Source organism: Drosophila yakuba, chromosome 3R, assembly GCF_016746365.2.
Source record: "Drosophila yakuba strain Tai18E2 chromosome 3R, Prin_Dyak_Tai18E2_2.1, whole genome shotgun sequence".
NCBI lineage: Eukaryota > Metazoa > Arthropoda > Insecta > Diptera > Drosophilidae > Drosophila > Drosophila yakuba.
Genome location: NC_052530.2, coordinates 28,211,813 through 28,237,294, shown reverse-complemented (window position 1 = coordinate 28,237,294; position 25,482 = coordinate 28,211,813). Strand labels below are relative to the sequence as shown.

At 45.0% G+C, this 25,482-nt stretch overlaps 3 protein-coding genes across 9 annotated transcripts; 1 reads left to right on the top strand and 2 right to left on the bottom strand.

The window, feature by feature from the left end:
- Positions 1 to 18: 18 nt before the first annotated feature.
- LOC6538741 (zinc metalloproteinase nas-8) lies at positions 19 to 967 on the bottom strand. Its single transcript, XM_002099220.4, has 2 exons — positions 569 to 967; positions 19 to 513 (listed from the first exon to the last, which is right to left on the bottom strand). Exons 1-2 carry the CDS (start codon positions 959 to 961, stop codon positions 19 to 21), a joined length of 888 nt encoding a protein of 295 aa, XP_002099256.1. The 5' UTR covers positions 962 to 967.
- A 743-nt stretch (positions 968 to 1,710) lies between these two features.
- Positions 1,711 to 21,407, top strand: LOC6538740 (protein crumbs). 7 transcript variants are annotated; one of them, XM_015193512.3, is made up of 15 exons: positions 1,711 to 2,555; positions 12,103 to 12,447; positions 12,763 to 13,755; positions 14,218 to 14,544; positions 15,029 to 15,561; positions 15,665 to 15,682; positions 15,853 to 16,397; positions 16,458 to 16,563; positions 16,629 to 16,823; positions 16,885 to 17,656; positions 17,722 to 17,904; positions 17,966 to 19,726; positions 19,795 to 19,919; positions 19,986 to 20,399; positions 20,474 to 21,407. In XM_015193512.3, the coding sequence occupies exons 1-15, from the start codon at positions 2,324 to 2,326 to the stop codon at positions 20,702 to 20,704; spliced, it is 6,780 nt and encodes a 2,259-aa protein (XP_015048998.1). In that variant the 5' UTR covers positions 1,711 to 2,323; the 3' UTR covers positions 20,705 to 21,407. The 7 variants fall into 7 exon arrangements, with proteins under 7 accessions (XP_015048998.1, XP_015048996.1, XP_015048997.1 ...); XM_015193510.3 differs by having other exon boundaries at positions 15,641 to 15,682; XM_015193511.3 differs by lacking the exon at positions 14,218 to 14,544 and adding an exon at positions 13,883 to 14,011 and having other exon boundaries at positions 15,641 to 15,682.
- A 62-nt stretch (positions 21,408 to 21,469) lies between these two features.
- Positions 21,470 to 25,287, bottom strand: LOC6538739 (zinc finger CCCH domain-containing protein 14). Its single transcript, XM_002099218.4, has 5 exons — positions 25,095 to 25,287; positions 24,784 to 25,009; positions 22,439 to 24,730; positions 22,108 to 22,377; positions 21,470 to 22,050 (listed from the first exon to the last, which is right to left on the bottom strand). The coding sequence occupies exons 1-5, from the start codon at positions 25,134 to 25,136 to the stop codon at positions 21,824 to 21,826; spliced, it is 3,057 nt and encodes a 1,018-aa protein (XP_002099254.1). The 5' UTR covers positions 25,137 to 25,287; the 3' UTR covers positions 21,470 to 21,823.
- Positions 25,288 to 25,482: the final 195 nt, after the last annotated feature.

Below are 25,482 nucleotides of genomic sequence, written 5' to 3'. Positions count from 1 at the left end.
TTTGAATAGAACTGTGATCTATACTTTGCACTTGTACATCGCGTTGATCTTGCGCACATCTCCGGCGGAGAAACCCTTGCGCTGACCCATCTGGCTGGCATCGATTGTGGAACGCAGTGCCTTCAACGTGGGCTGGCCATTCCGAGTGAAACTGGTGGGCGAGTAGTGCATCACACTGCCATAGTCGTACTCCACGCCGAAGCCGTACTGCGTCTTGGAACTGGACTTCTCGAAGTTGATCATCATCTCGGGCTTAATGTTGTCCTTCATCACACGCACATAGGAATCACGTTCGTGACGATTCTGCTCATGGAAGAAGCCCAAGGCGTGCATCAGCTCGTGGATGGGAGTGCCGTATGTGCGCAAGCAGTTGGGCGACTGCAGATTCACTTCCTGGCGACCACCCAAGCGACCAATGCTGCTCCAACAGCCAGACTTTCCGCTGCCAATGGAGATGTAATCCTTTTCGGTGGTCCTGGGCTTGAAGCGCACGCATGTTCTGCTGTGGTATTCCTAAAATCCGAAATATATAATCCATACTGCATAGGCGTTATTACTGAAACCTTACCTTAAAGGCGTTGTTAATATTCCCCAACTCCTGGCTAGTGAAAGGTCCTTTGATCTCGTAGGGCACAACGCCGCCCGGCCAGCGGGAGCTCAGCGCCAAAATGCCATTACGGGTGCCATTGGATCGGGCGTTCCTGTAGCTCAGTGGAATCAAGATGTCACCTTCGTGGTAGGTGCCCAGTTCCTCGGGATTCTGCGCGGATTCCACATCGAGTGCCTCGACCAAAGCTCCAGTGGTCTCCACATCCGGATTGCCGAACACAGTGTCCCCAAGATCCGTCAAGTCGATCATCTCCTGGGAGTCCATGTCCTCCAGGGCCATGGCATCCCCCAGAGAAATGCCCAGTAGAATCAGTAGCAAAAGCGAACCAGGTTTACTTCGCGATTTTTCCATTTTTGCAACTGCTGCTCCAACTGCTGTGATTTCTAGCCGGGCTTACCGACATTATATAGTCCCACCTAGACCTCCAAAAATCGACGACATGTCGGCGTAGGCTGTTTATGCTGGGTTCTTTTTGAAATAACCGATAAGTCGGCGCTTTGTTGCCGCTTACATTTACATTAAGTACGTTGTTGCTATCCGCCGGCCTCTTGATTTATGGGGGAATTTAGTTTTATGCATTCCAGCTTGGAAATATGTAGAGTGCGAAATTTTCGCAAGTTAAGATTCGCGTTCTTTTAAAGGGCTCTGTAATTCTATGTGAAATATGCTGCATGTTGTTTTCGTAGCACTTGGATACAGCGGAAAATGAAATTAGGTCACAATTTACAAATATATTCAGTTATCTTATGAAGCCGGAAACTATCAGTACGAAGTTTAAACTAACTTTCAAATGTTCCCGCCAAAATTCAAACTTTTCTGAGCTCGCGTATCGTGCATTTACACACCGATACAGATACTATAAAATAATCTATCAAATAGTTATAGCAAAAGTGCAAAGTAAATATTACATTTTTATGCGAAAACAATCAAGAAGCTAAGTATTTTTGTATTTCCTACATATGCATTTTGTACCACTGTGCAACTTAAATTTTAGTGTGACCATGCATGCCGGCTCGGTGCAATACCGAAAACCAGATCCGGCCAAACCAAGCCAAGCGAACTGGTCACACTGCAGCGTATATAAGCCAATGAATCGAGTATCGGCGATTCAAACGGTCGAAAATTTCTCTTGCTGCTCGGACGTGTGTTTAATTGGTCGCTCGCGCTCGTAACGTTTTTTTGCCCCCCGTTTTGGCCAATGTGTGTGCGCGCGCGTGTGTGTGTGCTGCTTGCAGTTCAAAAGGGCAGCGACAACAACAACAAGAACAGCGCACCTCTCTTTTAAGCCAAGTCTTCGGCGCTCGCTTGTGCTTGTGCTTGTGTGTGTGTTGGTGTGATTCAGAATCGTGGCCTAGGAAGAAATGGCAAATTAGTTGGCTCAAAGCGGAATCTCTGTGCTCAATATTCAAATTCAGGCTAGAAAGTGTCGCGTGCGAAAGTGTGCAAATACTACAGCCAGCAAAGAGAGGAATATAACTTAAAAAAAAAATAAAAATAACCTGTTCTAAGCCAAGTGCCGATTGCTCGTGTGTGTGCGTGTGTGTTTGTGCGTGTGAGTGTTTGCGTGGAGCAGAGGAAAGGTGAAAGAAAAGGGAGAATGCAATTGCCAACAACAACAAGCTCAATGAGTATCGTTTGAATATCAATAACATCTAGCCAAACGCAACCCTTTCCAATACGACAAACACGACTGGAGCCAACAAATCAACGATCATGGCTATAATCGCGAATGCGTCACTGCCAAAACAACAAAAGCAGCGGCAAGCAACAACAGGAACAACAACAACGGTGGCGGCATCAGTAGAAACAGCAACAACAACAGCAAGAAGTCGAGACCGCACGAAAAGCGCAGCTCAAATTACGTCGCATTTGCTCAAGCGCGCCATTTCAGTTTATTCGTCGCCTCAATGGATACCGCTCTTCATACTTATTTACTTAGCAACAGGTGAGAGAGAGAACACATGGATGGAGAGAACGAGAGTCGAGGACATTCGGAAGGAGATGGGGAGCGAGGATGGGAAACAATAGTCAGGGACATGAGAGAGCAACACAGTGTTTACATGGTTCTTAAGCTACGGTGATGACTCCACTGCATTGACCAAGCTCATTATAAATTATTAAAATGTATTAAATGTTTACCAACTTTAAAAGGAATTTGTAATGTTGTTATTGTCTATAAGCCTGGCTTAAATGTTAACATTTAAACGAAACCTGCAGCATTGTATTTAAAAATAAACCAATTCTACTCAAGTTCCTAAAACTTAAACACTCATCAAATTCCATAAATTTTAATTAACTCTTACTGAGCAGTTTGCTTTAGGGATGTCACACTGTAAATAGTTTATATGCTGAGCCACATGCATTCTTTAGCTTCAGCCAGAACATTTGCTGATGCTTCAAAAGCTCATAATCGGAAAACAGAGCAACAGGTCGTGTGTATGTGTGAAAGGGGGCATTCGTGTGTTTTTGGGGATGTGGCCCAAGGAAAAGTCATGTTGGGTAAAAGGAATTTGGATTTCCATTGATTTCGGGCATACGAAAAACTCGTTCAACGGGTTTTCCTCCAAGAAGTGACTCACGGAGCTGGCTTACCTGAAGTTTGACTGTGTTAATTATACACTCATTTCTAATTTTCGATGATTGTGTGCTCGGTCTTATCTCTCAAGCAGAAGGAATGCTTAGAAATGTATTAGCTTCGATTGCGTATAAATTTATATTTAGTATAGTACTACTCCTCAACTCTAGTCGCTGAGCGAGGTAATCAATCAAATTATTGCTTCAAAAGCGGTTAATACTAGCAATCTCAGTCAAGAAAAATGAATAACTGAAAATAGAAGAGATATTTTAACTTGACCCGCATTTCCTACACTCTGTAACATAAAAATGAATAACTTATTTTTAGGAAAATAACCGGAAAACGTAATAAATTATTATTTTTGCATTTTTTGATACTTGTTCGATCTTTTGGCTATAATGCCTCATTTGTCTGCATTTTCAAAGCGCCTTTAGCGATATCACAACAGTGAAATCTGTGATACTTATCGCATAACGATCATAATAATTGATTCACAACTCTTGCTGACTCATTATGTGTAATTTTACGTTACATCTTGTCCGCGGCTCAATTGTGCAGTTGGCTTGGTGTTGTCTGCCCCCTTTTTCCATCGGATTGTGCAAAAACGACCTCAAAAATTGGGTTTATTTATTTACAATTCGAGTACCACCAACCCACACCAAGCGGCCAGCCATCCGGCTGTTGTTACGCGCAATCTTATCTTTTGGCCGGAAAGTGAAGTACAACAGTTGCAAAAGCGCGGCCAACTCAACGTCAGCAATACCGCAATTCCGTTGATAGGTTAATAAGAAGAACACTCAGGAAAAGGGAGCACAGATAGACACAGAGTTTTCCAGCTCCAGGTAGGGAAAGCCCTGGAATGCAGCAAACACATAGCAAATCAGGTTATCCACTTTTTGAGTTTATAGTAAACAAATTTGTAGTTTAATTACAAAAGTGCAAGTGCATCATTTGTTTAATAAAAGAGAAAAAGAGTGGAAAACCCTAATACTGGAGTTCATTTTATTTCCATTAACATGGAATTGCTGTAACATCCAACTTCTTAATGGGCCCGAAATACCACAACCTTTATCACAGAATTTATCAAATGACTTTGGTTTATGATTGACAGGGAAAACTGGCAAATGAAAGAAAGAGAAAATGAATGTCTGGTTTGGGAAATCCCTGTAAGGCATCTCACAGCAACTGGTTTATAGCTGCTACAATCGTAAAATCCAGACACCGACAGCGAAGATCATCAGCGTCATCTTCACGTCGAGAGTGGTTTCTGTACGGCTTTCGTTTGAATTTCCGCCCTAAACAGCTATAATCCATCATTTTCAGGGGAAAATCGCGGCGCAGGTACTCTCTGCACGCAGGAAAAGTGGAGGGAAAACACAAATGTACCAAAACTACCTGCATTGCGTTAACGATAACAACACGTGACCCCGCGAGTTTATGGAAATTCTCTGGCACGTAAATGAAAATCGAGAATGGAAATTGTGCGCGGGACACACCCGCGTTCTCCACTCTACGGTCACCGATGTCCGGTGTTTCAGCCTGGTCTGGTCAAGTGTTAAAGTGCAATCGGCCGTGACGCAGGTCGTCGTGGGCCATGTTCCGTGGGCCTACGCAGCCGGCCGCGACCATTGCCTGACGTTGGCCATTAGTGCAAGTCGTTAGCCAGGTCTATAAAAATAGCCAGAGTATAACTAAAAAAGAACTGATTTGCCCCCGTCCTTTAAAGGTTATGGGGTACTTTACTACCCACTTCTTGATGGGGGAACATGGAGTTGTGGCGGAAGTGGAATACTGAGAATGCAGAGCCCAGATCTCAAGACCTATTATGTCTAAAGCCGAAATATTTGGGATATAGCCTTCTGTTGTAAGTTAGACTGAGGTAACTTGAGGTCGAGACAACTGCATAGTTCTTTCTAGTTTCTAACTGCAACGTTGCCTGTTTTCTGCGTCTGCATCGATTAGCCAGCCACCTTGGGAAATTACCGATGCACAAAAACCACAAATATGAGAAACAATATAACAATATATCGTAAAGAGACAGTATAGTAAACTAAAAAAGACTGTGCAGCTTTCGCTTTTACACGATATTAATTCCAAAAAAATTGGGATGCAAACAAATGTTTAAAATTTGTGGGCGTTGTTCAATGCTGTCTGTTGGATTGTCTTTATCGCGGTGATCACGTAGTGGCGTTTTATCTGTCGCTATTTGCATACGCAGCGTACTGCCAGCAACAACAAATTCCATTGTTAGCATTAAGTCACAGCAACAACGATACCATGGGCCACAACGCACTGAAATCGAACACAAATTGTTTGGTAATTGAGCTGGGAAATTGGGGAATACTCCACGGTTCTGAAGGCAATTAACGGACGCAGAATGCGTGCTTTTAATATTTATTTGTGACCATATTAATAGCACATTGTGATTCGCAACTCACAAACCAAAGCTTATATAAGGTAGCAGGGTTTTTAAATATACATATATACTGGGATGTTATTCTCTATACTTATTTCTTTGGCTTAAATTCTTTATAGTTTATACTACCGTGATGTACAGTATGCCCTTCTGAATGTGTCAAGTCACTTCCTGATATGATTTTACACATTTTTCCATAATTACTCACAGCCCTAAATTTATTTTGAAAACCTTTCCGCGGTGCAACGCCCACGGACTGCGTTTATACACCCGAAGTCTGTGTTTGCCCAGTTTGTGGGTTCAGGCGGTTTTGTAAGTTCTGAAGGTTCTAGAGGTTCATTCCAGCGGTTCTGGTGATTCTGGTGGTGCTGGTGGATGTGGTGGTGCTGCTCTTTGGGGACGCACCGGAAAAGATTCTCAGGCGTGTTTTCGGTTTTGTTTTATTCAACAGTTCATTGCTTTGTGCCAGTTTGTGAACGGGTCTGGCCGCCCCTTTTTCCAGGCCCACAGAATGTACAAGGGCCGCCTTGTTGGCAACACACAGAAAGCGGTCGAGCAACAACACAACACACCGACTGCCACAAAACTGGTTCCCAGGCGCGCCTGCGCAGAGTTGGCTTATAAAAAAAAAAATAACAAAAAAAGAAAAATACAGAACGGCGCCAAACGAGCGGGGGAGAGAAAAAGCGAGTCTAATTTTGAGAGTGCCCCATTCTAAGCATTTATTTTTGGGGATCTTTTCGCTTGAGAGTCATCTTGCTGTTCCCAGAACCAGAGATATTAATGAATAAACGCTAACTGTTAAACGTTAAGACTTATTCACACGGTTAACTGTAGACAAGTTCAACGAGAAATGGCACAAAAAAGGAAAATTAATTAACAAAATCGAAATAATTGTATTCAATGAACTCATTTCAACTTCAATTGTTACTTGCAGTCAACACTAACTTCAAACTTTTCACACTTATGTATGCTGATATCAAACCTTGATATGCATGCTTTGATATCATTGCCATTATTTCTCTCGAGTTCGTGGCAATTTCATTTTATTACCTTCTATTTATTTTTAATTTTGTGCACAATTTCATGAGAGTAACTTGAGCGAATCCACTGGATTGGTGACGCACTCGAAATTTTAGGTTTGTTTGCCTGATAATCTGCAGCTTTCATGGGAAACGTTGATTTATGAAAACTAATTAGCTTCTGACCACTTTGAATGTATTGTTACCATATTGTGTAGCAGAGGCGGTTTTATTTAAATATTTAAAAGTATTTCCTCACCACATTTCTTGGAAGCCCAAGCGGAAATTAGTGTGGGAACGCATTCGTATCTCAGTTTGGTTCGGTTCTTTCTTCTCGCCAACGAGGTGTTGGAACAAATGATGGCTTAGAGCAATGTGCTCTTCGGGTCTCAAGTGCAGTCAGACATGAAAATGTGTAAGTTATAGAATAGAGCGTTGGACATGGGAACTAACTAATCTTGGGAAGAAAGGCGTTGACTCCAGGGAACGCAACAAAGGAACCATTTTCAACAGGGATTATACCATGTACCCTAGAAGAATTGTTGGCTGAAGCTTGAAAGATAGTTCTGATCTTTGTTACAGTTGGTATCTATTTTTCATAACGAAGATACCGTTCTGCGCTATGACATATAACTCTTTGATTTTAATATGTCTTAGTTTACTTTAGAATTCCTAAGAGATTAATTAAACTTCCGAAAAGTTTAACCAAACAAGCCTCATAGCGGAAATGTATCCATACCTGGCTACTATTAATTAAATACCCATTTCCACTTTTAATAATATAAATCCATTTAAGTTTCCTTAGCTAAACTACAAGGTTTAGATAACAAGAAAAATTTAACAACAAAAAAAACTTTATTAAAATTGCGTTTTCATTATTTTTCCGCTTATCTTTGTTTAAGATCTTCCCCGTGATCATTTGCCCGTATATAAAAATATCTATAGCTCTCTTATTCATTGAGCATCGAGTGCAATTAAGCCCTTTCGATAATCGTATTATCAACAAGCTGTAATTAAATTTTAATCGCGACACGTTTTCACTTTTCCATTATTAGAAAAATAACGAACAGACAACGAAAACTGAAAACGAAAATTCAACAATTAAAATGCAATTAAAAAATTTCAAACTTAATTAGACAAAACAAAAACAGTGTTATTGTTGTTGCAGCCGTCAAACAAATGAAATACAGAAACGGAAAAAAGTGTAATTCGGTCAAATTTAATTTATGCAACTTCTGAACATCTGAACATCCGATAAGCGAAATGAAAACCACAAAACAATCGAGTGCAAAATGAAATTTTTCGTGGGCGTTCGGTTACTCAAAAGCTGCGGAAAAAGTAAAAAGTATTTAGAGCAAAAATTGAAAACAACAATACTAGTTAACGTGTTTTTGTGTGGGTTGCCAAGTGAGGCAACATGACTATAGTCATGTACCCCCATATACCATTTAAACGAAGCTAAAAGAATTGAAGTATGACCAAATGCAGAGAGTGGCCCGCATCAACAAAAAACGAATACTTGCACAGAAAAAAAAGATATATTTAAACCAATTCAATACTCTTGTAGACTTTCTCTAACGATATGTAGGTATTTTACACTAACTTTTGTGAAAATTTAAATCTTAAATAATGGTGGTTCTATCATCTCAATTTACCACTTTACTTCAAGTGTTTTTCTGTTTGAGGGAGAAACTAAAACAAAATCCTCGGCAACCGTTCAAGTTAGCCCAGTTAGCAACGTGCAACCTGTTTTGTTGTGGCCAAACAGCGGACCTGCAACTTCGGATAAGGGTTGGATGCATGTAAAAAAGGGGGAAGGTATGGGGGATGACAAGCAAAAGAGCTCTTCAGGCTTTAGAATCGTGAAAAGTTCGTGAAAAAAATGCCAAATGCAATAGCTTATGGTGACATCTGTCAGCGAAGTTAATATGCATTTGGATGTGTGCACAGCTGCCATTTAGATAATAATGAAAATGCTTGAAAGTCGAACGATATAGGTATTATTTTTGATGCTGCTATAGATCTTTATATTTTCACAAAAATATTATCCATTGTTTAAAGCCTCAGAGCTCTCGGTTGCTATTATTCTGATCGCAGCTGTGTGTAGACACTCCACGTTGGTATTGCACTCGGTGCGGCATTGTTTTTTGCATATGCTGACGCTGATTAGTCACACCAACAGAATGCAGTGCAAAATCCGAAATGCAAAATGCAAAATGCAACTGGCAGAGCTTGAGGTAAAACCGAAGCAAAGCGAGCTGAGCCAATTTGCATACATCTACTTATGTTGTGTCTTACACCATTGCCATGCGAGTGTGTGTGTGTGTTGCAATGGGCTGAATGTTTTTGTTAACTGGGTCTACTGGAGAGAGCCTCTCATTTTAGCCAACTCGAGGTGTGAGTGCGGGTGGGTCAGGAATTGGCAGTATTCATTTCCTCCATAGTAAAGTTTTTCGCATACCATTTTTTTTTTGCATAAATCACTCGTTTCTTACGGGTGGTAAATAGTATGGGAAACCTGAAATGGGGGAACTTAAAATGAGTGATTATCTCGACGATGGATTGAAGATCCAGAGCGTTTTCTCTTTTAAATTGGAAAATTTACTAAAGTATAGGGGCTCTGCAGTTTTAGGGAAACTCCGCAAAGAAATTATTATATAGTTCCCATTAAGTGAGCAAAACAATTTGCAAAAGCATGATGGTCAGCCTATTAATTATAGGTTGCAATGAACGACTAAAGGGAGTTACTATTTAAAGTAGCTCATCATTTAAGTAGCAGTTAAGTGCCAGCTAGGCACGGAATTGTATAGTTTATATTATATAGAAGACACGGATACTTTCAAATTCATTTCTAAAGATTATGCAAGAAGAGTACAATAGGAACTTTCATAACACTTTAATCTACGAAAATAGCTCACAATCTCAAAGCTGTCACAATAAAGATCATTTAAAATTCGTAGGTTCTGGTTATTTGCCACGCCTCTTTCTAAGAAACGGGCACAAAACAATCTTTGTCCTCGAAAAACTCCAAGCGAGACCATTATTAAAAGCTTAAAAAGCATTTCCAGCAGATTGCCCAGAATGCTTTTGACAAAAGACGAAGAAGCTATTAAACTGTTTCTTTTATGACACCGCTAAAAAGAATTCTTACGCTCTCCAAAGCAGAATTAAACCAGACTTTTGCAGTTCCAAAGTCGAGTCATTCATGGCACAACTGAAAATAATAAACAAAAAACTCGAAAAACGGCAAAAAAGCATAAAAAATGGAAATAGAATTCTTGCCGCTGGTTATGATTATGAAATTTCCGTTCCGTTTGTTTGCGGCCAATCTAAACAGTCAACGGAACGATTATATAAACGACCAATCCAATCGAATTCTGGTTCTACAAGTAGATACATATGGTTTTGAGATGAAATACATTTTGTTTCGATTAAAAATACTATTACTTGAGTACAATTTTAATGTAAAATAAACTAAAGTTCATAAATTAAGACTACAATAAGGAAGTAACAAACTAGTAAATGAATTCAATTTTGTAATTTTTTGTTAATTTGAGGCTTTTGTTTTTCTCCGTGTACATGTGTGATTTTTATAGCATTTTTGCCGTTTAACTTTTGAATACTTTTCTGCATAGTTTCGTACGTGAGTATAATATAATTATGAGCTACTTTGCTTGCGACTTATTTACTTGCTCACCAACTACACCTTGGCTGCCCGCCTCCCGGCCACGCCCCCTTCTCACCTGGCACACATAATCACAGAGGTGACAACAACAGCGTACTGTCAATGCAAATAGCGAAACAAATCGCCTTTGAATGGCTACGAAATAAAATGTTTGAGAAGAGCGCGTAAAAAGAGGCGGCAAAATCGATGGCCTCATAAACTATTGTATTTTGTTGCCCGCTGTGTTTAAACCTGGTTCGGGTTCTGTCGAGGTCTTCCAAGTCTTCCAAGTACCCCAAAGTCCCCCAAGCGCTTTCTAAGCTCGTGGCTGCCATGGGTCAGGGCAGCCCAAAGGGCACAGCGGACCACAGACGGGTTCATTGGAGTCAGGAGGTGCTAAAATGATCTCTTCTGCGTGTGGGAAGTGCAAAAATACTCAAGTACACATGTGCCAGCATTATTAAGGGGAAATAAACTTAAGTAAATGTTGTTTTTTGGTCATAAATCTCAGCATGGACAGTGCCATTGAAACAGCAATGGTCTTTTCGGTTTTTGAATGACACCGAGTTGTTAAAAATCATAAATGGCAAATGCAAACCATCAATATGTGAACAAATTAAAAAGTATATAGCGTATGTAAAATAAATCAAACGCTGTCTAGTTCATCTCAAGGAAAAAGCATGAATACTCTAAACTCATAATAAGCTATTTAAGCATTGCATTATAACAGGCTTCCTGGCTTTTAATAACTAACTTATTGTAAAGAGATTTGTTGTATAAAAATCGAATTTATGTAAAAACGAAAGGTTTCGCTGAATTTTGTTTCGATTTCCTTTCGCTAATAACTTTTTCCTGAGCCGCTTTCTTTCCGTTTTAAGATTTTGTTTAGGTTTGTTTTTTCTGCAGGTTTTTGTTTGATCTGCAGACTATTGATGAAAACCAGCTTATGAACATGCAAGTCTATTTAAGTTGTACATATGTACATTTGGTACATTCACAGTTTCCCTCTTTGCAAATCTTAACGCCTCGTGCACAAGAAAGCTAGTTAGTTTCGCCTTGCCATTTTTTCGTATTTGTTTAGAAAATGTGAATAAAAAAAAAAAGAAGCGACTTGTAGTCAGTTATGGAGTCTTCTGGTCTGCGGTGGCTGTTTTTCTACTGAAGCTGAAATTGATTCTGCGCTTTGGTGATCAGCGCAAACGAAAGTTGAGCAGACGGGTGCCTTTAACTGATTACCATTTAAGTGGCATGTGCCGGGCCATGGCAACTGGCAACTCGTCTAATTTGGTCAATGCTATTCGAAAGACAAAACACTTTCTTAGCCGGAGAGCAATGGACAGAGACGCGGCGAAAATGAAAATGCTGAACTAAACAGCAGTGGGAAAATGTAAGCCAAAGTAAACCAATTGGCCATTTGCCGTGTGCTGTGTGCCAAATACGCGAAATGAGGAAGTCTACGGTTACAAATGCGTTGGCCAAATGCGAATGAAATGCGATTAGTTAAATGGGAGCCCGACTTGACTTGACTTGGCCCGAACCGTACCGACCTGGCCTTGTCATGCTTTTATTTCACTCACTTCATTTAATTCACCCATCAACCAATGCATTCAGCGAAATTACTGCAGGTTTCCGGTTTTATATGAATTAAGTTTGGATTTCAAGTGAAATTGGGTGGTTCATATCAGTTGCACGCGGGTATCTACATACATACACTTCTTAGCTACTTCTATTTATGATTAAAACTATTTATAGGAAATTCTTTTCAGTGCATTGGCTAATCCCACTAACCCTGGCAATCTTGATCTTGTCTTGCAGATGTCGCCTCAGTGGCGGTGCCAACGAAGGAGGCATACTTTAATGGCTCCACTTACCTCCGCCTGACCACGCCGATGCCCATTTGGGACCACTCGGCGATTAGTTTCCGCTCGTGCCGCGGCGGCGAGATCCTCGCCCAGCAGTACAACAAGAACTCCATTGTAATCTCAGTGCTCAATGACTTTCTGCAAATCTCACTGGCCGGACCCGCCGTCCATGGGCCCAACAACCGGCTGGATGTCAAGCTGCCCTACCAACTGCTGGACAACCGCTGGCATACGCTGCAGTTCAAGTACGAGTACGGCAATCTCTATCTGCATGTGGATCGCGCGGCAAGCATATTTGGTAAGTAACCATGTCTTCCTGACTGCCCCAAATTGGATTTGTGCCGGAATGGAATGGGCTCTATCACCCACCCACTCATTCGGGTCAGTCGTGGACAGCAAAGCACATGGATGTGAATCACAGCACGAGGGTTAAGTAATGCAATTGTGCTGGCTAACTGAATAGAGGCAGAAAAGGGGTAATGATGAACTCATTCGAAAAATCAATTCAACGATTGTAAAGAATACGTGAGAGAAGCGAGTTAAATGAGCAAACAAACCAAGAGAATATTAATTACTAGAAAATAATGTGAATTCATTTGTTCTCCTTCCACAGCCAACTCCACGTACAACAGCCAGTTCCTGACGAACCAGGACATCGGCTACAAGGACGCCATCTTGATACTGGGCAACTCCTTCTCCGGCTGCCTCCTGGATGGACCAGGTCTGCAGTTTGTGAACAACTCGACCGTGCAGAATGTGGTCTTTGGCCACTGTCCCTTGACACCAGGTCCCTGCAGTGATCACGATCTTTTCACCAGACTGCCGGACAACTTCTGTCTGAATGACCCATGCATGGGCCATGGAACCTGCTCCTCGAGTCCCGACGGATACGAGTGTCGGTGCACGGCACGTTACTCGGGAAAGAACTGCCAGAAGGACAATGGCTCACCGTGTGCCAAGAATCCGTGCGAGAACGGCGGTTCCTGCCTGGAGAACTCACGAGGGGATTACCAGTGCTTCTGTGATCCCAACCACAGTGGTCAGCACTGCGAGACGGAGGTGAACATCCATCCACTCTGCCAGACGAATCCCTGCCTGAACAATGGAGCGTGTGTGGTGATTGGCGGAAGTGGAGCACTCACCTGCGAGTGTCCCAAGGGATACGCTGGTGCCAGGTGCGAGGTGGACACGGATGAGTGCGCATCACAGCCGTGTCAAAACAACGGCAGCTGCATCGACCGCATCAATGGATTCAGCTGCGACTGCAGCGGCACCGGCTACACGGGTGCCTTCTGCCAGACGAATGTGGATGAGTGCGACAAGAATCCGTGCCTGAACGGCGGCAGATGCTTCGATACCTACGGCTGGTACACCTGCCAGTGTCTGGACGGTTGGGGCGGTGAGATTTGTGATCGACCCATGACTTGCCAGACGCAGCAGTGCTTGAACGGCGGCACCTGCCTGGACAAACAGATCGGCTTCCAGTGCCTCTGTCCGCCGGAGTACACGGGTGAACTGTGCCAGATCGCACCCAGCTGCGCCCAGCAGTGTCCCATCGATTCGGAGTGTGTTGGCGGCAAGTGCGTGTGTAAGCCAGGCTCATCGGGTGAGTTCCAAGTTCCATTCTTTCCGGTTATGGGAATCATTTGCTGGGCATTGCATGAATATTCACTCGCTTACTTTGGGTCTTATGGTCTTTAATTCGCAACCTAATCAATTGGGATAAATATAAGCTTCCGACTTGGAGCCGCTGACTCCGCTCGAGCTGGACATTCTCGATGCCACGCTGTGCCCCAGCGAAAAGAAGAAGCGCTACATTTCGCCCGAGTGGCTCAAACGCAAGCGTTGTGAGCTAAAACTAAGTAGGTGCAATGGATGCGGTAGTACTGAAAGAGGGGGTTCTTGTATAGTTGCATATTCCCTTAGATATTTGCTCATTTGATAACAACTCGCCATCATCCACACTAAGTGTGTATATATATGTATATGTATATTTATTTGCTATAAGCTAATGGCCTAATCTTGTATTGTACAAAACCATGTTGCGTTTGATGGGTAATAATCGTAGGCCCCATTGGTCACTGCCTGCCAACAACAACCACACCGACACCAGAACAAGAGCCCACAACAACGGCAAGAGCCACAGCAAACCCTAACCCAGCTATTCCCAACACCCTAACAACCACCAAGATACCTCCAATAACAACCGGCCGTACATCGGTGGGAACGACCACCAGCGGTAGCCACCACAGGAAGCCACCACAACAGCCACTGCAATCTCCGACCCAACGCTCGGCCTCCCTGAATGCATGTCCCCAAGAAAACTGCTTGAACGGTGGCACCTGCCTGGGCTATAGTGGCAATTATTCCTGTATTTGTGCTAGTGGATACACAGGTTTGGCATACATCTGTCCGGGGTTGTCCTAAAAGTGTGCATGTCATGGTTGATCCACTCACGGGAGTTTAATTTGCATGCGGTTAATGGGTTTAAAATGATATTGATTTCGACCAGGGTCCTGTCTGAATCCACTTCGCTGAGGTACCTATAAAGCTATTTACTATGGAGCTAGGGGTTCCCCCTTTCCAGTGGTAATTTAAGCAAAAGAATTATCTAATAATACAGAATAATTCCAGAATAATCAACATTGTGGATTCATTCAAGATTCTAGTTTAAATCTAACCAGTTGTAAACTTTTAGTGCAACCCCAGATAAGCTAACTTTAAATACGTAGAAAAGTAGATCTAGTTAAACAATTAATACTTGGTCAACACTTTGAGCAATCCGAAATATACTTTAAAATATTTATTCCACAACTATTTAGTTAGTTAAATAGTAAAGCCAAGTCCTATTGCATACTAATCTCTAGAGACAATCACAGGTTACAACTGTCAAACGAGCACGGGCGATGGAGCGGCTGCTTTGGCCCTGACACCCATCAACTGCAATGCCACCAATGGAAAGTGCCTCAATGGAGGCACCTGCTCCATGAACGGAACCCACTGCTACTGCGCCGTCGGCTATTCGGGAGATCGCTGCGAGAAGGCCGAAAACTGTTCGCCACTAAACTGCCAGGAGCCGATGGTTTGTGTCCAGAACCAGTGCCTCTGTCCGGAGAACAAGGTGTGCAACCAGTGCGCCACCCAACCGTGCCAGAATGGCGGAGAGTGCGTGGACCTACCGAATGGAGACTACGAGTGCAAGTGCACCCGGGGATGGACTGGACGTACCTGCGGCAACGACGTGGACGAGTGCACACTGCATCCGAAGATCTGCGGCAATGGTATCTGCAAGAACGAGAAGGGATCGTACAAGTGCTATTGCACACCTGGATTTACCGGAGTCCACTGCGATTCCGATGTGGACGAATGCCTCAGCTTTCCCTGCCTCAACGGAGCCACGTGTCACAACAAGGTAGGTAGATGGCAGTCGGATTTGGATCCGAGTCTGCCGCTGCTGACTGAGGATTAGTTTGTTACTAAAGTGTAATTAGTTGTTTTTCTTTAAATTCGGAAAGCATCGGATTTTGAGACAAGTGAGTGGGAGCTTAGATTTTTATGAACTATTCCCGATGCTAATGCTTAGAAGCTTAGTAAGCTAGTCCACTTATGAATTTCCAATCAAATAACTTTAATAATGCTTGATGATTACCAAAAATCGAGTATTACCCCAAACTAAATATTTAATCAAATTTTAATAATTTAGATAAATGCCTACGAATGCGTATGCCAACCAGGATACGAGGGCGAGAACTGCGAAGTGGACATCGATGAGTGCGGTAGTAATCCCTGCTCGAACGGCTCCACCTGCATTGATAGGATCAACAACTTCACCTGCAACTGCATTCCGGGAATGACGGGCCGCATCTGTGACATCGACATCGACGACTGTGTGGGAGATCCCTGCTTGAATGGAGGTCAGTGCATCGACCAATTGGGCGGCTTCCGGTGTGACTGCAGTGGCACCGGTTATGAGGGCCAGAATTGTGAGCTGAACATAGACGAATGCCTCTCGAATCCGTGCACGAATGGTGCCAAGTGCGTGGACAAGGTTAAGGACTACTTCTGCGACTGCCACAACGGCTACAAGGGCAAGAACTGTGAGCAGGACATCAACGAGTGCGAGAGTAATCCTTGCCAGTACAATGGCAACTGCCTGGAGCGTTCCAACATGACGCTCTACCAAATGAGTCGGATCACTGATCTGCCCAAGGTGTTTAGCCAGCCCTTCACCTTCGAGAATGCCAGCGGGTAAGTCATTTGAAGCGCAATCCTATTTTAGATTTGTGGACTAACCTAAATATTCCTCAGCTACGAGTGCGTCTGTGTGCCCGGCATCATTGGCAAGAACTGCGAGATCAACATTAATGAATGCGACAGTAATCCTTGCAGTAAGCACGGAAACTGCAATGATGGAGTGAGTTACCAAACTAAGGATTTATAAACCATGAGATTTAATATTCAACTTGTCTTTATCTGCAGATTGGCACCTATACCTGCGAGTGCGAACCTGGCTTCGAGGGCACCCACTGTGAGATCAACATAGATGAGTGTGATCGCTATAATCCCTGCCAGAGGGGCACTTGTTACGACCAGATAGACGACTACGACTGCGACTGCGATGCGAACTACGGAGGCAAAAACTGTTCCGTGCTCCTCAAAGGCTGTGACCAGAATGTAAGTCTCTCAATTAAAATTAAATATATCTTTATTATAATGTTTGTTCCGTTTTTTGCAGCCTTGCTTAAATGGCGGCGCATGCTTGCCGTATCTGATCAACGAGGTAACTCATCTGTACAACTGCACCTGCGAGAACGGTTTCCAAGGCGATAAATGCGAGAAGACCACCACGCTGTCTATGGTGGCCACTAGCTTGATTTCGGTGACCACGGAACGCGAGGAGGGCTACGACATTAATCTTCAATTTAGGACCACTCTGCCCAATGGAGTTCTGGCCTTTGGAACCACCGGCGAAAAGAATGAACCAGTTAGCTACATTTTGGAGCTGATTAATGGACGTCTGAATCTACACTCCTCGCTACTTAATAAGTGGGAGGGCGTGTTTATCGGATCGAAGCTGAACGACAGCAACTGGCACAAGGTATTTGTGGCCATAAACACATCGCATTTAGTTCTTTCGGCCAACGACGAGCAGGCCATCTTTCCGGTTGGCTCCTATGAAACGGCCAACAACAGCCAGCCCTCGTTTCCGCGCACATATCTGGGCGGCACTATTCCCAATCTGAAGTCCTATCTGCGCCACCTCACCCACCAGCCGTCAGCTTTTGTGGGCTGCATGCAGGACATCATGGTCAATGGTAAATGGATCTTTCCCGATGAGCAGGATGCGAATGTCAGCTACACCAAGCTGGAAAATGTCCAAAGCGGTTGTCCTCGCACGGAGCAATGTAAACCGAATCCCTGCCATTCGAACGGTGAATGCACGGACCTTTGGCACACCTTCGCTTGTCATTGTCCCAGACCCTTCTTTGGACACACATGTCAGCACAGTAAGTAGTCTTGAGCGGAGATAGTGCATACAGGTTTTGAAACGTTATAATTTCGCTTTCATTAGATATGACTGCAGCTACTTTTGGCCACGAGAACACCACCCACTCGGCTGTGATTGTGGAGACCACAGATGTGGCTAGGCGAGCCATTCGATCCATCCTAGACATTTCCATGTTTATTCGTACCCGCGAGCCAACCGGCCAAGTCTTTTACTTGGGCACCGATCCACGCAAAGCGCCCACTAAAAGTGAGTTGAAATCGAATTCAAAATGCACGTAAATTAACCCTGTCTCTTAATACTTGAACAGATGTTGGGGACTCATATGTGGCGGCCAAATTACATGGCGGAGAACTGCTGGTAAAGATGCAGTTTAGCGGCACTCCGGAGGCCTACACCGTTGGTGGCCAGAAGTTGGACAACGGCTATAACCACCTGATCGAAGTGGTGCGCAATCAAACGCTCGTGCAGGTCAAGCTCAATGGCACCGAGTACTTCCGCAAGACGTTGTCCACGACGGGTCTGCTGGATGCACAGGTGCTTTACTTGGGCGGACCTGCACCCACACGCGAGTCACTTCTGGGAGCGACCACAGAACCAGGTATGGTTCCGGTTCCGGGAGCAGGAGTACCCATTGAAGACACAACAGTGCCCAAGGAGGCGGACGACAGCAGGGACTACTTCAAGGGCATAATCCAAGACGTGAAGGTCAGCAACGGTTCGCTCAATCTGATTGTCGAGATGTATTCCCTGAATGTGACGGACGTCCAAGTGAATGCCAAGCCCCTGGGCGCTGTAACCATCGATCGCGCCTCTGTGTTACCTGGTGAGGTGTCCGATGATTTGTGCCGAAAGAATCCGTGTCTGCATAACGCAGAGTGCAGGAACACATGGAACGACTACACATGCAAGTGTCCCAATGGCTACAAGGGCAAGAATTGCCAGGAGATCGAATTCTGCCAACACGTTACATGTCCGGGCCAAAGCTTGTGCCAAAATCTGGACGATGGCTATGAGTGTGTTACCAACACTACTTTTACTGGCCAGGAACGCAGCCCTCTTGCCTTCTTCTATTTCCAGGAGCCTCAATCTGACGATATTGTCAGTGAAGCGGCTCCCAAGCAGATCCTCAAACCGGTGATTGATATTGCCTTCCGCACTCGTGCTGGAGGAACTCTCCTGTACATCGACAATGTGGACGGATTCTTTGAAATCGGAGTAAACGGGGGACGTGTGACCATCACCTGGAAGCTCAGTGCGCTGCATTTTGGCGAGTCTGCCCGCTTTGAGAAGGAGAACACCGACGGAGAATGGAGTCGCATTTACCTAAGGGCACACAACAGCAAACTGGAGGGCGGATGGAAGGGATGGGAATCGATGGTGGATCCGACGCCAGCCTTTTCCACCGACATCGACCAAGCTGCCTTCCAGTCCCTGATCGCTACAAGTACCCAGGTTTACTTGGGTGGCATGCCAGAGTCGCGACAAGCTCGTGGATCCACTCTGTCCGCCCAGCAGGGCTCCCAATTTAAGGGCTGTGTGGGAGAGGCAAGGGTCGGCGATCTTCTACTGCCCTACTTCTCCATGGCGGAACTGTATTCGCGCACCAATGTTTCGGTACAGCAAAAGGCCCAATTTCGATTAAATGCCACGCGACCGGAGGAGGGCTGCATCCTGTGCTTCCAGACGGACTGCAAAAATGACGGCTTCTGCCAGTCTCCATCGGATGAGTACGCCTGCACCTGTCAGCCTGGATTCGAGGGCGATGATTGCGGCACGGACATCGACGAGTGTCTTAACACGGAATGCATGAACAACGGCACCTGCATCAACCAGGTGGCTGCCTTCTACTGCCAGTGTCAGCCAGGATTCGAGGGTCAGCACTGCGAGCAGAACATCGACGAGTGTGCGGACCAACCATGCCACAACGGTGGCAACTGCACGGATCTAATCGCCTCGTATGTGTGCGACTGTCCAGAGGACTATATGGGTCCGCAGTGCGACGTGCTGAAGCAAATGACCTGCGAGAACGAGCCATGTCGAAACGGATCAACGTGCCAGAATGGATTCAGTAAGTGTTGCTGCATTATTATGCTACAAATTTTTCATTCAACAATTACTAATCTTCCCTCCTTGCAGATGCTTCTACTGGCAACAACTTTACATGCACCTGCGTGTCCGGCTTCGAGGGTCCACTTTGTGACATTCCCTTCTGTGAAATAACGCCTTGCGACAACGGTGGACTCTGTTTGACCACAGGAGCGGTAAGTGCCTTAAAAATAGATTCCCCCAATGATCATTTATTCATCGAAACACTTCATACGGTTAAGGTACCGATGTGCAAGTGCAGCCTAGGATACACTGGTCGTCTGTGCGAGCAGGACATCAACGAGTGCGAATCGAATCCATGCCAGAACGGAGGTCAGTGCAAGGACCTCGTCGGCAGGTACGAGTGCGATTGCCAGGGCACCGGATTCGAGGGCATTCGCTGTGAGAATGACATCGACGAGTGCAGCGTGGAGGGAGATTACTGCGGCGGATTGGGCCGGTGTTTCAACAAGCCCGGATCCTTCCAGTGCATCTGCCAGAAACCCCATTGCGGAGCCTATTGCAACTTTACCGATCCCTGCAACGCTACGGACCTCTGCTCCAACGGCGGTCGCTGCGTGGAGTCCTGTGGCACCAAACCGGACTACTACTGCGAGTGTCCGGAAGGTTTTGCAGGCAAGAACTGCACAGCACCGGTAAGTTGCCCTTATACCCTAGACTACAAATTTAATGTACGGAAAACTATGTACTAAATTCTTTTCCATTTCAGATAACGGCCAAGGAGGATGGACCTTCGACCACAGACATTGCCATCATTGTTATACCTGTAGTAGTGGTGCTGCTGCTGATCGCGGGAGCCCTTCTGGGCACCTTCCTGGTGATGGCCAGGAACAAGCGGGCCACCAGGGGCACCTACAGCCCGAGCGCGCAAGAGTATTGTAATCCACGGCTGGAAATGGACAACGTACTGAAGCCACCGCCGGAAGAGCGACTTATTTAGTTTTGAGCATGAACGACGATTAGCAAAGCAAACAAAAGATATTTTTAAATCCGCCCATATACACCTAGCTGTAGGAGTAACGCGATGTTTTGTACTAAGTTGGCCCCTAGTTACGGTTTACATCTTAAGGTGCTCAAAGCAATAGCAGCAGCAGCAGCCAGGCTTCCACCTCGACTCGTTCCCGATCCCATGCCTACGCTTTAGTTAGTTAATAATGCCGTTGTCTATTTATTCTAGTAGTTTAGATGACATACGTACCGCCCTATAGTCGTTATGTAGTTATGTTCCGATAGTTTAGATTCAGTATTCGATTTCTCGTATATGTAATCCTAAAGCTGCGAACAAAGTTGAGCTCCGACGTCGATTTTCCCTTTGCATTCCGCAAGGAAGCCCATCAAATGTATTGTACGAGTATTTTTGTAAATAAGATTGTTTGCCGACTCCTAAACTAAATTAGCTGAGCTAAAATCGAAATTAAAAACCGAAAATCCTATATGCCTATATATACCCGAGTATATATATCAGTAAATGTGGCCTTATAACAAAAAAAAATTAGTAACAAAAAGCAATGACAACTAGAAGAACAGAGAAAGTATTGGTTAAGTAAATCAAATAAAAAACATATTTTGCTCTAGAATATCTAAGCGTAAACTTAAGAGACTGTACTATATAATAAATATTAAATATTTCGACTTTTTTCCAATTGATTGTCTGTTCAATTATCCACATAAAGACACCCGTCAAACCATACATAAAACAATCGTGTTCTTTTCCAATTTGTAGCAACTATTGCTAAATTTATTCGTCAACTTTACCATGACGTGTACTTTATGGTTTGAATGCAAACAAATTCGCAAGACCAACAAATTTTAGTTTTGTTTATCATTTATGTGAGAGAGCTGCTAATGACTAATACACAAGTTATTAATTATAAGCAGTAGGATGAATGCAAATAATAATGAAGATTAAATAGGTATACAACTTCGTGTATATAGATAGAAAAAAACTCCAAGCTCGCCTAATCATACACTTGAAATAAGGGGGTATCGAATAGTGACCGATGGCCGGGAGTCCAGAGTACATTTGCTAAATATCATTTGAACGTAAGTGCAGTCCACATTAGCCCAAAGATGCCACCCACTTGAATTTGCTCTGCATCTCCGGATGGTAGAAGATGCACTCCAGCTTGTTTACGCAGTTCTTGCCAAAGCGGCAGGGCTTGGGATGATAGAAGGTGCAGCCCAACTTGGAACAATTGGGGTAGTATTTGCACATTGTAGTCGCAGTCGTAGATGTAACAGGGGCCGATATCGACTTGTAGTTCTGCACTGGTATGACGTGAGAGGCTATAAAATGGAACAGTTTTTGAATATGTACAGGTAAATTCAAAAGTTATCACTTACATAGTGGTGGAGCAGCAAGCTGCACATGGCTCAGATCCCTTTGGCCGCCATGGGCGTAGTTGCAGTCTATGCTCATGCAGGCCATGTCGAATTTGCACTTCGGATGCGAGTACATGCACTTGTCCGCAAACTTGCAGTTGGGGAAAGACTTGCATGGTGCCGTTGGATGGTAGTACTCACAGAACTGCTTTGTACAGTTTGGATGATACTTGCAGCGCTCCTTGGGTTTGTTCACCTTCAGCACTGTAGAATCCACGCTAACTGCGCTCACTAAATAGGGTAAAGTCTTAAGTAATTGTTCAATTTAGATTTGAATAATAGATACACTTACACGCCGGCAAGTTGTCGTACTTCCTGTCCTCCGCATTGCGTATGGATACCCTGCGTCTCTCCGGAGCCACGACCTCTCGGTCGGGGCTGCCAGAACGACGCTTCTTACTTGCACTCGGCTCGTCCTCACTTTTAAGAGTGAAGCGAATTGGCGTGTGCTTGGCTTTGGTAGTTGTAGAAATGGATGTGGATGCGCTGGCGGATTTGGCGGCCGAAGACGCCTCCGCTGAATTAGATCTTACGGATTTTTCTTTGCTGGAAGCTCTCTTCTCCGCCCGCGCCTTTGGTTTGGCTGGCAGCGGTGGAGTTGTGGAGCCGTCCTCTATTTTAGTCTTATCCTTATTGTCCTTGTGCCCATTAGCTGATGTGTTAGCTACCGCCGCTTGTGGGCGCTTGTTGGGTGATCGTTTCTTCGGTGACCCGTGCATTTCATCATCCTCATCTGTGTCATTTTTGATGATGATCTTCTTGATCTCCTGTGGCTGCCGGAGAACCTCGCTGCGGTTGATGCTGCGTGTTGTCGGCAGGGAGGGTGAGCCACTGTTCTGTCTCGGCGATGGCGAGAAGCTTCTTTCCCGATTGGATCGGCGTCGCTTGTCTGCCGTCGTTGACGTGGGCTCAATGTTGGAGGAGGACACTTGTGGCGTGGATACTGGCGAGGAGGAGCGTCTACGTGAGTTGCTCGGCCGCTTGCGAAAGACGCCTCCCTTGCCATTTTTAGCTCCGAGAGCTTTGTCGCCGTTTAACGTGACCACAAACTGAGTCTTGAGGGCTCCAGAACTGGGACTAGGCTCATCGTGGGAGCTGATGTGCAAATCCAATTCATCCACGTTGGTCAGCAACTGCGGCACATACGTCTCGACTTGCTCAGTTATTAAGCTTGGTGTATATTCTTCCTCCACCACCTTGATCTCAGCGCGACTCTCGTTGGACCGCCGTGCACGCTTGCCTTCCCTTTGTGTCACATTTACCACTAATTCCCGAGTGGTGCGCCTGAAGAGTTCGTTGCTTGGTGCACTCCTTTTGCCTCGGTCTCTCTCGCGATCACGCTCACGAGTCCGATCACTCTTATCTACCGACTTGCGCTTGCCCAGAGAGCTTGTGATCTTGCCCACATCCTCGTCCTCCTTTTTTGTCGAAGTCTTGGCCAGGATTGTGGAGCGCTGGGCGTCGGCAACGGCTCGCAAAAGGAGGTTCTTGCATGCCTGTCGCCTGGGAGAAACATTTGGCCTGGGCTTGATCTTAATCACGGAGTTGACTGGTTTGTCGGCCATATCCTCATCGTCCGACGGCTCAGGTGGCTTGTTAACGGCCACAATAACCCGAGAACCAATGCGTTGCTTTGTACTTGGAGCCTCTGGACTAGGCGAACGACGCTGGCGGTGATTACGGTTGGTGTCCCTAGAGGTATCGCGACTGGAGCGTCGTTCTCGGGAGCGCTCCCTTTGACTGCGCTCTTTGCTGACCTCGGGTTCGCTGCGTCGCCGATGGGCCGGCACATAGAGCTCCTTTTGGTTGCGCTGCAAACGCTCTGCCGGCGCTTGGGCCTTTGAACCGAGACGGTCATGCACTGATCGCCGCTCAGCACGGTCCTCCTTGGCTTTGTCAGCCGCCGAATCTTTTTTGGGGCTCCTCTCCTCCGTCTCTTCCTGGCGAGAATCGATCTCCGGTTCCGCCTCTGGACGCTTTTCAGGTGTCTTCTCGCGTCTGTTGAAAATAATGGGACTCTTAGCTTTTCGTGGTGGTGCCTCCGTTTGCGGGGGATCCTCGTCTGGCTCCTGGTCCACAGACTCTTCCCGCGCGCTCAAGTTCAAAAGATCCTCATCGTCTTCGTCGCTCTCATCCCCGATCTCGCCAATCTGGCGTAAATGCTTCTTGGCTGCATAAATTTTCTTTTGAATTTCGGCCAGCTCTGCGAGGTCTTTTTGTCGGTTAACACCGGTTGTAGTTGAGCTAATCTCGGAGACGGCGGGCACATCCTGCGGCCTACTAGCCGATGCATCCTCATCCTCGATGGACTTGCGCTTTTTCTTTTTGTGCAAGATCTCGTCTTTGGCACTATGATCGATGTCCATGGTTTTCTTTGCCTTCTCGAGGAGCTCTTCGGCAAATACATCCGTGATGGAGCTGATAACGGGCATGGCATCAGCGGAACTTGACTGTGGTTCCGACAGCTCATCTCCGGACTTTCGGTGCGGTCGCTTATCCTTCTTCGAGCCTTTTTTGTCTTTCTCCTTTTCCTTGACCTTTGCTGTTTCTCCCTGGCCGCGAGACTTGCGCTTCTTGCTGGAAGCTGAAAAATGGGAATAAGTGGGTGCTTCAGAAAGATAAGGATATCCACCATACCACTGGATGTGGGGAGTGTGACCTCCTGGAGCTTTTGCAGCACCTCGTGCAGCCAGGTGACGAAGAGGTCTGTCTGGTCGCCTAGGAATAAATTCAGCTCGGCGTTCATCTGCTGTTTGGTGCGCTTGTTGGCCACCATGACCATGACGTAGTCCGGCAGTTCATCGTCTATAAAACCGGCCGATCCTCCGGTGCCCAGCTCTAGCAGCTTTGCCTTTACGGCGCTCTATTAATGGAGTGCAAAAACATATATTATTGGAGTATCCGATTGGTATCCATAACGAGTTCATTGATTTTTTCCAATAACTTACGCGCATCTTCTGTCCAATCTCGCTGCCCAGATTGCACTCCATGTTCGCTGGTGTGTCTATCGCCTTTTCCGCTATTTATTTACCAAGAGCATTTATTATTTACGTTTATTTTGTGGCTAGATCCACTTTTTTGTTACATGAGAAAATGGCAAAATCTCCCTAAAAAATAATTATCGCAGCTGCTCCGATATCCATAACTAGTGGTGTACGTTTTGCATTTAGGGTATTCATGTTTAAATCCACACGTCTTCAAATGAATATTTCGATATTCTGTCAGCATAGCTTTTAACTAATAAATAGTTGCAGTAATTTATTTAATAATTATAATACAAAGAGGAAATTCCTTATATTTGAAAATTATCCTTGCCATTCACACAGAACGAAGTGC

Excerpts from the sequence above, each read along its gene's own strand:
- LOC6538740 (XM_015193510.3), top strand. The coding sequence starts at position 2,324 with ATGGCTATAATCGCGAATGCGTCACTGCCAAAACAACAAAAGCAGCGG. Across the intron at positions 13,756-14,217 it reads GTGTAAGCCAGGCTCATCGG|GCCCCATTGGTCACTGCCTG; the intron begins GTGAGTTCCAAG and ends TAATAATCGTAG. Across the intron at positions 19,920-19,985 it reads TCTGTTTGACCACAGGAGCG|GTACCGATGTGCAAGTGCAG; the intron begins GTAAGTGCCTTA and ends CATACGGTTAAG.
- LOC6538739 (XM_002099218.4), bottom strand. The coding sequence starts at position 25,136 with ATGGAGTGCAATCTGGGCAGCGAGATTGGACAGAAGATGCGC. Across the intron at positions 25,010-25,094 it reads AGATTGGACAGAAGATGCGC|AGCGCCGTAAAGGCAAAGCT; the intron begins GTAAGTTATTGG and ends CTCCATTAATAG. Across the intron at positions 24,731-24,783 it reads CACACTCCCCACATCCAGTG|CTTCCAGCAAGAAGCGCAAG; the intron begins GTATGGTGGATA and ends CCCATTTTTCAG.
- LOC6538741 (XM_002099220.4), bottom strand. The coding sequence starts at position 961 with ATGGAAAAATCGCGAAGTAAACCTGGTTCGCTTTTGCTACTGATTCTA. Across the intron at positions 514-568 it reads ATATTAACAACGCCTTTAAG|GAATACCACAGCAGAACATG; the intron begins GTAAGGTTTCAG and ends TTCGGATTTTAG.